The sequence below is a fragment of the Stomoxys calcitrans genome, chromosome 2, assembly GCF_963082655.1.
Source record: "Stomoxys calcitrans chromosome 2, idStoCalc2.1, whole genome shotgun sequence".
Taxonomy (NCBI): Eukaryota; Metazoa; Arthropoda; class Insecta; order Diptera; family Muscidae; genus Stomoxys; species Stomoxys calcitrans.
Window position 1 is genome coordinate 137,650,226 of NC_081553.1, and position 12,255 is coordinate 137,662,480.

Sequence of the window (12,255 nt, forward strand, 5' to 3'; positions counted from 1 at the left end):
AAAACTTTTGAATTGGTCATTTGATGAGCACGGTCTTCAACTTTAATTGCAGACCACGAAAATGATGTTCTTGGATTGGAGGATTTCCCAACCACTACAGAAACTACAACAACATCTACTTCGACCACTACAACCACCGAGAGACCCACAACCGGATTTATCCTAACAAGTACGATGACTCCGGCAGTATCCACAGATTGTATTCACAATGGAGAGCTGTATGCTGATGGTGCTCGAATTGAGGGTGAGACGGCTTGTGAGAACTGCTATTGTATGCGTGGTGACATTATCTGTGCTGTCCAAGAATGTAAGATGCCAATGTTGGCTGGTAATGGTAAGCAATGTCACGCCATGCCTCCAGCCGAAGGGGAATGCTGTCCCAGTAATTATATCTGCGAGGACGATACAGCCACTACTGAGGTTTATGAGGCCACTACATTGCCTTATGGTGGTCTGGATGAAGAAGTTAAGGTAACGACATCGTCTCCAATTAAAGATCTCCATGGTGCCATACCCGAAGAAGATATGCAATTGCAAACTCACATTGATGAAGAGCAAGAAGTATCCACTGACTCAACGCTGGATGATGTCCAACCAACAGAATCTCCATCTATCGGAGATAAGGAAGCCGATGAAAAAGCGGAGGACAAACCTAGGGAAGACGCAACATCCGTTGGCATTGAGTCCGCAACGACAAGTAAACCTACTGAAAGAGACAGCACTGAAAGTATTTTCCTTGCCCACGGCGAAGAAGATAAAGACTTCAAACCAACTGTGCCGGATGAACACGGCACCGAAATGTCATCCACTGAAGAAGGAGAAGGAGATGGGGTCGAATCTACAACCAAACCCTCTATTACTTTGGACGAATCCCATATTGTTGAACCCACAACTGTGCCTCCTGTTGACGATGCGTTCGTCACCAAGGCTCCCTCTGAGGAAGAAGCCACCTCATTCATTCACGATCTTTCAACCAAATCTCCTTCTAGTTTCGCCGAACAATCTTTCGATGCTACTGATGAACATACCACCAAGGCTCCAACTACCACTGAAGAAGCTGGGGAATCAGAGGAAAGTATTGATGAACTCGCTACTAAAGTTCCAGCTGATCTCGAAGATGCAAGCGAATCCACCGAAGCCATTGATGAGCATGCTACTAAAGCCCCAGAGGAGTCTGATGAATCCACAGAAACAACCAAAGTCCCCATCCATGCTGGCGAATCAGCTGAACTTGCCCCTGAACTTGCTACTAAAGCTCCTGTTGTCGATATATTTACTGGAGTTGTGGATGAACATAGCACGAAAGCGCCCATTGAAACTGAAGCTAACGAACAGTCAACTGGAACTGCCGATGAAGATAAAACAAAAGCTCCCATTGAACAAATTGAAGGATCTACGGAAATCATTGATCAACACAGCACAAAGGCTCCCACTGAAATTGAACAAATTGAAGGATCCACAGAGAGCACTGACGAACACAGCACAAAGGCTCCCGTTGGTGTTGAAAACGTTGAAGAAATATCTGAAACAGTTGACGAACATAGCACAATGTCTCCCGTTGGCTTGGAAGGATCTACTGGGGGCGTCGATGAACTTGCTAGCACAGCTCATGCCGATGCTGATGAATCCACTGAAACCCTTCTTGAAGTGGCTACCAAAGCCCCTTCAAGCACCGAAGAATCTGATGAGTCGACCGAAATTATTGACGAACAATTTACTAAAGCACCTGTTTCTTCTGAGGAACCTATCGAAGAAGATACTACCAAAGTTCCAGTCAAAGAAGCTGAAGCATCAGGCGAAATTTCTGATGAACTTGTCACCAAGGCGCCTCTTGACTCTGAAAGCGCAGTTGAATTGGATACACAGGCTCCTTCAGACACTAAGGAAACTATTGATGATTTGGCTTCCAAAGCTCCCGTTGCTACAGATAAGGTTGAATCGTCAACAGAAATTATTGATGTCCACACAACGAAAGTTCCAACTGGTTCAGAACGACCTGAAACATCTACAGGAGCTATTGATGAGCATGTTAGCGAAACTCCAACTGAAGAGCAAGATACTGATAAAGTCACTTCTACTGAAATCTCTACCAGCGCTCCCACTATGGTTAAAGGGGAGGTCGAGGAAACAACAGAGCAACAGCTTACTACAAAGGCTCCTGCTGGTACTGAAGCATCTGGTCAGCCTACTGAAGGTGATAGAGAATTCGTTACCGACATTCCTACTTTTGACCAGTCTACTGTCAGTTCTACTGAATCTTCTGTTACTGACGCAGTCGGAGAAGCCAGTACCAAGATTCCATTGGCGGTTGAACAAGTCGAAGAATCATCAGAATCTGTTGAGGATATCGAGTCAGGTACCGAAGAAGATGTTACTAAGATGCCTGCAGCTTTAGATGCAGAACATAAACTCACTGAACAGCCCGACAAATCTTCCGAATCCACAGAAGCAGATAAACAGGAAGAAGGTAAGGACACCAAGCCAGTGATGTCCCAGGAGACATCAACAAATGCACCTGAAGAAGCCGTTACAAGCGAAACTACTGATGAACACATTGCATCGCTAGAATCATCTACTAAAGCTCCTGTGGCCCACGACGAAATTCCCGATACCTCTTCTGCAGAAGAACATGGTGCTGGTGCGCCCAGTGGTGCTCAAGCTGCCGATGGAGACCAAGACGAAGAACTCTCAACTAAATCTCCAACAGAAGCAAGTGAAGGTGAGCAGGATTCCACAGAAGCTTCTGGTGATACTGAATCAGAAGCCGAATCCTCTACAAAAGCTTCATCTGTTGATCATAAGAAACCCGAATCTGAAGATGAACTCGCCTCCTCGACTACTAAGCCTTTACTTTCCGAGGCAGAACATCAAGCTGCTTCTACTGCGGCTCCAATTAAAACTGACGAAGCCACATCTAAGCCCACAGGCATTCAGGATGATGTAACAGAAATACCTGGCAAACATGAAACTGATGTGGAAAAGGTAGAGGAACCAACTACAGAATCACCGGAAACTTTGGTTCAAATATCTACCAAGACACCATACATCACAGGCGATAAAGAGTCAGAGATGACATTGGAAGGTGAACTACCCACTAAGGCTTCACAGCTTGATGAAGAAGAATTTACAAAGAGTCCACTTTCTGACGAGGATAAAACCGAAGAATCATCTGGAGAAGGAAAACCAATACCCGTCGATGAGGCTATGGCTGGCAGCACTGTTGGTCCAACCCACGTTCAAACTGAAGATAAAACAGGAGAGATCTCAACAGTTCCACTTGGCACGCCTGAGGAATTGGGCAGCGGTGATTTTGCTTCTACCGAATCGATTGAAGGTGAAACACATAGACCTTCGGATGTGGGCATTACCAAACTTGAGGAATCAATTGATGATGAGCTACATAGTGTTGTTACGGATGTACCAGAAGAAGACAAAGAGCACATCGAGAGCACTACTGCTAAACTCTCTACTGGTGATGCAACAGTATCCGAAGACATTTCCGAAGATGATATCAAAACAGTTGAAAAAGCAACAACCATTAAACCAGACATTGAAACAACAACTACAACAGAATTTAAAATTGAGTCTGGTACTAAGGAAGGAATCGCCGAGAAGGCTGACGATATGCTCACACCCTCAGGAATCGAAGATAAAATCGACCAATCAACTGATAGCTCTGGTACTAAGAAACAACCAGAAGCTATCGAGAGCTCAACGCATGTTCCTTCTCTGGATATTGGCTCAACTACTAGTGCTATTGAAAGAGACTCGTCTGAGGAAACAACCAGTAGCGAAGATAAAACTAAACTTGAGGGCAGCGAGGAAGAAGAGAAGGACGGACAAAATATTATTGACGAAAAGCCTGAAGCAATCGACCAATCAACTGATAGCTCTGGTACTAAGAAACAACCAGAAGCTATCGAGAGCTCCACGCATGTTCCTTCTCTGGATATTGGCTCAACTACTAGTGCTATTGATAGAGACTCGTCTGAGGAAACAACCAGTAGCGAAGATAAAACTAAACTTGAGGGCAGCGAGGAAGAAGAGGAGGATGGACAAAATATTATTGACGAAAAACCTGAAGCAACCACTTTATCGCCCGCCACCGAATCTATTACACAACCCGAACAACATAAAGTGGAAGAAACTTCTGAAGGACTTGCTAAGCCCACTGATAGTCCAATGGTCATCATTGAAGACTTTTCACACATCACATCAGATGATAAAGAAGTTATTGAATCTACTATTGCTCCTAGTTCAACTACCGATAAAGTTCCATCCCTTGATGTTAAGGGCGACTTTGATCAAGAGGTTCCTGAAGCAACAGTTAAACCTTCTGCTGAAGATATATCCGTTGAAGATATGCATGATATGAACTTGCCATCGGTCATTCCAGGCGAGGGCGACTGTTTGGTTGGTCGTAAGACCTATGCGAATAATTCTGTCATTCCCACCTCAGACGAATGTGAAATTTCCTGCAAGTGCATCAGCAGCATTGTTTCTTGTGAACGTGTTATGTGCAACGTTCCTCAGAATGTGGATAAATGTGTATTGGATGAAGCCAGTACCAACAAATGTTGTCCCTCATACATTTGTGGGATCGACAGTCTGCCACCTAAGGAAGGAGAAAGCTCAGAGTCAACCGAGGAAGACGAAGATGAAGAAATTGAATTCACAACTATTGGCGCTCCTCACAGGATACCTGAAAAGGATGGTCAAGAAACTGCCTCTCCTATCATTCCTGAAATTGAAATGCCTGTTGCCAGCACGGAAGAACCAATGTCACATATTCGAGACTCTGATGAAGACCTCCAACAATCAACCAAATCACCTGTGGTCGCTGTGGGAGATGACAAGGTGGACATTCTCACTGATGCTGCAGCACCAACTACTGAAGCTACCAAAGCAGAAGATATTATTAAACCAGAATTTATGGTTCCTGTAGAGAAATTCGACGATAAGCAAACCACTGTTCACGAATTACCATCCATACACAAGCCAGATGAGATGAAACCAACAGGTACTACAAGCGATGAATCGCAAACAAGCAAACCCATTGAAGCCGATGTATCGACAGAAATTAGTGACGAAGAAATTGACCACACATCTAAGCCTATCGAATCCGTAAGCACTGAAGCAGACAAGAAATTCCCCGAAATTACGGACATTGAAATAACCAGTTCAACAGTAGCCACACCTGTCTTCATGACCACAACTTCATTGCCAGGAATAGACAAAGAATCCTTTGACACGGGAGAAGCTCACACCGAAGTTATCGACTCTAAAGATCATGAGGAAGTTGAAGAAAGTTCTGGCGAAATTGACCATCAGGCACCAGTTTCAGTTATCGATCAAGTTCATACTTCAGCTCCTTCGGTTGTTGATACTACAGGCGCCGCTACACACAAACCATTGGATATGGATGAATCTACTCACAAGGCAACTGGTGTGTCCGCAGAAACTCCTATTCTTATCGAAGAGTACACAGTAGAACCCATAAAAATATCTACCGATATTACAGAGGATTCTGAATCAACTACAATTTCTGGAGCTGGCAAGGATGAAGGCAAGGAGTCTGTTGAAGAATCAATAGGGAAAGGTGAAGATGATGGCACACACACTACACCAGCAGGTACCGAAGTTGGTGATGCTTCATCAACTATTTCCTCGCTCGATAAAGAATCTATGGACAACATTGAAGTTCATACCGTTTCCTCTGACCATACAACGAAGCCTTTGGATCACACTCTGGCTCCATCGGTTGAAGAAAAACCGTCAATTTCAATCACTGATGTAGAGGACCATACCGAAATAATTCCTTCAATTGGTGAGCCTGATGAAGCAGTTACTGAAATCCAAACGGGAGATGAAATTACCACTTCACCAATTGATGGTAGTGATCAGAAAGTCACTGTTATGCCAATTGATGAAAACTTGGAAGGTACCATTTCCCCTATCGTGGACGGTACGTCAGAGGAAGCATCTGAAAAACCAGTTTCATCAACCTCTCCTCCAATGGTTACTGACGACAAAACCGAAAACAGAACACCCGTGCCCATTGATGGATCTAATGAAGATGAAGAAACACAAACAACGGTTCCAGAATTCGGAGCACATAGCACTTTATCACCTCTGGATGCAGATAACAGGAAAACAACAGACAAGCCCATCGATTTCGATGTTACGATTGATGCAACATCCGAAGGAGCCTCGTTGGTTCCATCTGTTGATGAAGCCCATACCACTCGCCCGGTTGTTGATGACTTCGAAACACAAACTTCAGCGACTTTGGCAGAGGAGGGTGAAGTTTCAACCTCCGAAAAGGAAAAGGACGAAACAAGCAGCTTGGCACCAACAACTATTTCGTCTGCTGATGATGGTATTCACAAAGATACCACTGCTCAAGGAGAAGTGGATCAAACTACCCTTGCTACGATTGAAAAGGTTACGGAATCCGGCACTGATGATCATATTACTCAAGACATCGATAAACAAGAGCAAGAAGGTGAACATGTTACTCATTTACCCTCTGGTGAAGATGAAAATGAAATCAAACCATCCATGGCACATACAGAACCGTCTTTGCATGCCGAAAAGGACGAAGAGTCGGCTACTCCTGTTACCTCTTCAGAAGAAATTGATGAATCAGCCGAAGATGCTGAACACGTCACAGTTGCTCCCATTGCACCCAAAGAACCATCACTCGATCTTTCGGAAGAAGCTTCTGGTGAATCTGTTGAATCCGAAGAAGAGAAGGAGAAGGAAACCAAACCAGTTCATCCTCAACACATTGGCGCTTATGTTACGGAACGCGTTGATGATACTACCGACATACCTACTTCTGCTCGTCCAACAACGGACATCAGCCAAGAAGACGAAGAAGGAGACACTTCTGGCGAAGAAGACGACACCGAATCAGACAATGCCACGGTTAAACCTGACGTTCACAAAATCGACCACGCTACTCCCACTAAAATTCCTCAGCAATCTGAAGACGTTGAAATACCAACATCTGAATTACCTGGAGAACTTGGCATTGACGGCATTACTTCGGCTCCAGCTGTTGGTATACCGGAAGTTTCTACAACCCAAGAAGCAACAATTCTTGAACCTTCGGGCACTGATGATGTCTCTAAGATTTCATCTGAGGAAGGCGTACCCTCTGCTACTGAAGAGGCAATGTATGTTGAAGATATTGGCAGTTCAACTCTTACTCCATTGAAGCAAGATATTCCCACTGGTGTTACGGAACCCCCAGAGGCCAGCGAAGAAGACCAAGAATCTTCAGCAATATCTTCAAGTGTAACTAAAGAACCCGAACTCACGGATCATGGTATTGAAGCAACGACTAGTCAATACACAGAAGGTGATGTCGCTGGTATCACTAAAGTCCCTGAATCTGATGAAGCTAAATTAGACGTAACAAAGACTCCTATGGCCACTGCTGATGATGAATCCGTAACCGCCAAAGCACCAGAGGAGGATATTTCCAGCGTTACTAAAGCACCTGATATGTTAGAAGGCGATAATACATCAACTTCCAAACCTTCTGAAGATGAATTAGCTGTTACCAAAGTTCCAGGATTTACTGAAGGCGCAGAATCCTCGACATCGCAGTATCCAGAAGATCTTTCTTCTATTACAAAGGTTACCGATTCTAGCACTCCCCTTGCTGAAGATATTGAAAGCTTTACAAATGCACCCGCTACTCAGGAATCTTCAGAATCTGGTACTTCTGAAGAGGTTCCAGATATCACAAAGAAACCTGCATCAAGTGAAATTTTGGAAGGGTCTGAAGAAGAACTTTCCGATGTTACAAACGCTCCTGTATCTGTTGATGGTATCGACTCTGATAGTTCCCAAAGACCTGGAGATGTTACCGGTGTTACAGAAACTTCAGTATCTGCTACGACACATAAAGATGAAGCGCATATTGATTCTGTTACCAAATCTCCTGGAGCATTGGAAGGTGATAAGGTTTCTACTTCAGAGGAATCCGGAGAAGCCATTGATGTTACCAAAGCTCCTATTTCGGTTAAGGTTGATACTTCTAAAGAATCCGAAGAAGACATTTCCAAAGTTACTGAAGTGCCGGTATCCGTAGATATCGAAGGTATTGCCACTGAGGGAATATCCGATCAAACAAAAGAACCTGAATCTACAGAAGATATCGAAAGTGCTACCTCTTTAGAAATCCAAGATGAATCTACTAAAGTTCCTGTGACAGCTGAAGGAGACTCTACACCAACTACATCCCAGATATCTGTAGAAGCCCACGACGTTACAGCAGCTGCTGTACCAAGTGATGGCATTGAATCGACTACTTCGCATCATATTGAGGAAGGCACCTTCAGTCCTACAAAGGCTACGATGCATGACGTTGAATCTGCAACTGTTCAACAAGAGGAAGATAGTGCATCCGGTATCACCCAGAAACCTAAACCTACCGAAGACATCGAAAGTACCACCGATTCCATTTCTGAAGCCACAAAGATTCCCGAGTCTTTGGAAGCTGAAACTGGTACCCACCAAGTATCAGAAGACATTTCTACTGTTACTCCCGCATCCGTTGAAGATATTCACGTATCTGTCAGCACCCAAAAACCAGAAGATGCTTCCGCAGATGTTGGCGCTGAATCTATTACTGCCCAACAACCACTTGAGGACATTTTTAGTACCACAAAAGCTCCTCTATCTGCTGGAGAAATAGAATCCGTTACAAAAGGCCCTGAGTTCATGGATGATATCGTTGATGCTACTAAGGCTACTGAATCACCAGAATCTGTTCCATCTGAAGAAAAGAAAGAATCTTCCGAAGGTACAGGAGCTGGAACAGTCCAACCAGAAGAAAACATCAGCGATCAAGATATGTCTGGCACTACAACAACTCCTGAGAGTGCTGACTCGATTCATATTGAAGACGATGTTACTGAGGCTCCAGAATCTGATGTTAGCATTACAGCTCATGGACTGCAAGAAGATGTTTCAGCTGTTACAACCGTTCCTGAAAAGGTCGAAGAGGATGCCGTTATTACGAAGGTACCAGAAACCACTGGTCATGATCTTCCGTCTGCTACAAAGACTCCCGAATATGTTGATGCCGTTACGCCAGAGAAACCCACTGAAGGTGTTTCCTCCGTTACAACGGCTCCAGAATCTGAAGAGAGTGTCACTGCACAAAAACTAGAAGAAGCATATAATGACACCGCTGTTACGAAAGCTCCAGTCTCTACTGACTCAGATTCTTCGAAACAACAGGAAGAAGAGATTTCTTCTGTTACAAAAACTCCCGAATCTGCTGACTCCGAAGATATCGTTACAAAGATTCCCGACTCCGGTGAAACAGATGAATCTGAAGAAGACACATTCAGTGCCACTACAACTCCACATGGCATGGAAACCTCTACTAGTCAGCAACAAGATATATCTGGTGACACTGCAGCTATTCACGGTGAAGACACAAGCGATAAGGGACCAGCAGAAAAAGAAACCTTCGAAGACCACACCAAGACACCCGAAATATCCGGAGACGAATCTGAAACTAACACGCACAAGACACCAATGCAACAAGCGGATGAAATTGGCGAAGAGGATGTTACTAAAGTTACTGCAATTGGTTTGGAACATGATAAGACTGAACAGCAGATTCCTGCGGATGAATCCAACGAGTCTACTATGGTCAAACTGCCAGAAGGACAAGAACATGTGTCAACCGAATTGCCCGCTGTGGAACACGACATTTCAACAACTAGCCATGAACCTGGTTTGGTCCATGGGGATGAATCATCAGAGGAAACATACACTGAAACTGCCGATAGTGGTGAAGATAAAGTGCAACATGACACAACAACTGTCCATCCACTCTTCCCCCACCATGGTTTCAGCACAACACCTTCAATTGCCATTGATCATCGCATTGATGTCAGCAATACCACAGGCGGTATTCCAACAACTACCACAAGCGCACTCAATGATACCGAACACGCTGAAGATGAGATATTCACCACAACGCCACCAGCCCCTAGCACAACAGCACTGCCAATTACTCCACCAGCTCCCGGCGCTAACTATCAACCACAACCACCTATCTACGGTCAAGCACCACAATATCCACCACAATACGAAGATGAGTACACCGATGAAGATGAGACAGAAATATTTGGTCCCGGCACTTGCCGTTATGGTGGCAAACTCTATGTTTCTGCTCAGCAAATACCCCGAGATGATCCCTGCGATTTCTGTTTCTGCTTCCGCAGCGATATCATTTGTTTGCAACAATCTTGCCCACCTCCAATTGCCGGCTGTCATGAAGAGCCCATCTCCGGCTTCTGTTGTCCCCGTTATGAATGTCCGGTGTCTATGGCCACAGTGCTCAATATTACGACAAGCACCACAACAACAAGTACCACACTGCCCCCACATTTCCTGCATCATTCGTATGGCAGTAATGTACAGCGTAATGGTTGCCTCATCAATGGACGCTCTTACAGTGTGGGCGAAAGAATTGAATCAACAAGTGGTCCATGCATTAACTGCACGTAAGTAAAAACCAATGGTTGCCGAACAATCTAGAGCAGAGCAAGCTTTTATCTGACGATTTCTTCTTCATTTCAGATGCGGCGGTGACGGTAAAATGAAATGTGATCCTCAGGCCTGTGTTCCTGAACCAACCATGCAACAAGTTATGGCTGTTGTAGCGGCTGGTCGCAAAAGATGAACCCCTAGCCATGCTAATTTAAACTAATTATTAGATTTTTTTATATAAAAAGCAATTATTTTTAAGTAACAGTTACAAAACACCCACTACACTTTTCGCCGATTCCCAACACTTCCACACCCACAATAAGTACATCCTGAGTCTTCTTTTCAGAATTACAGAAACCCGAAAACAACTCTCCAATAGCCTAGAAACCAGGAATTTCAAGTTCGGGCTACACTTTAGATCATTGTGAGCAAGTCTCTTCTGGCGCCCGTTAATTTCACACGTATCAGAGAGGGCTGTTAAACATTTTCAATTTCTTTGCACAATCATAGTGAGGTTCACCACATATCCTATATTCCCAGATGGAAGTTGGAATTCTGTCTTCAGCCCATTTCAAACAAAAACGATTTATTGGTATTTTCCCCGCACAGCCCAGGACAGAAAATTTAATAGTTATTTTTTGAATTAGCTTGTGAAAAGCAACCAGTGATTTTGTACTTTATACATAGTATAGGTGCAATTAATTAAGTGAAAAGTAAAAAACCACACACACTCGAAAACGAAACAAATTTTACACTCAAAAAAAACAAAACCAACCGAAACTATCTATCTTCTAGGACCCTAACCCAGCACGTTTCTGTACTAATATTACTTACTAGGATAAGCAAGTGTAATTCTTTCACTGGAACTTGCACTTGTAACATGGTTTTTTAGCTGGACTCAAAAAGTTCACTTTAGCTACCCAACACTTGAAGAGACTCTAAACCGCTTTAGCTAAAGTTTACTTTTTTCAAAAGTCCAATCAAAGAATATTGTTATGACTGCCGGGAAATCTTCAAAACAAATTCCCCAGAAAAGTTCTAGTTTAACATCTTCTAATTTTGTTCAATTAAGATTAGGCTGCTAATTTTTTATATAAATTATTTAATTTTTTTTATAAATAAATTTTAAAAGGAAATTGTTGCTTCTAGTCTCCTCTTTTTTATATAAATAAAAATAATAATAAAAAAAGAGCAACAAAAATGAATAAAACTAAATAGGAACGATTGAAACCTCTTTTTCAACATTAAGTATGTACTCGTATTCTGATAAAGCAACTTTTTTAACTAATGGATTGTTGGCATTAAAAGATTAATTTGTGAATTTTGTGAACTAAATCGCTAATACTCATAAAACAAAACAAACAATTATGATTATTAATTTTTGGTGAAGAGCTTACAGACTAATCTGGACATGTAAACCATCTATTAAGTCCACCGCCTCCTCCGATTCCTTTGGAAGTGACGTTTACGCAAGCCGTTTCGTTTGCCAGATCTAAAAACAATCGGTCACTCAGCAATCTCTTCCTATTGTTTTTTATGGAAAATATTTATGAGAAACGGAATTTTTTTCTTTTGAAACCCTGGCAAATAGATTTTCGGTGTATACGTCCCATAACTAACCAAAATATCTATGTCCCCTTTCCACCAAGTAATTACGGATAGTTCTTAGCCAGATGTATCAGATGTAATAAAAATATTAGTAGTAGTATTTTTTTTATAGAAGATACATGG

At 43.0% G+C, this 12,255-nt stretch overlaps 1 protein-coding gene across 1 annotated transcript in view; it reads left to right on the top strand.

Annotated features, from left to right (window-relative positions):
* The window catches only part of LOC106089210 (mucin-17), a 221,640-nt gene extending 210,732 nt beyond the window's left edge, over positions 1-10,908 (top strand). The window contains exons 6-7 of the mRNA XM_013255007.2: positions 53-10,538; positions 10,615-10,908. Of these exons, the coding sequence (XP_013110461.2) occupies positions 53-10,538; positions 10,615-10,717 (10,589 nt within the window). The 3' untranslated portion in view covers positions 10,718-10,908. The remainder of the gene's footprint in view (positions 1-52; positions 10,539-10,614) is intronic.
* The last annotated feature ends 1,347 nt before the right edge of the window (positions 10,909-12,255 follow it).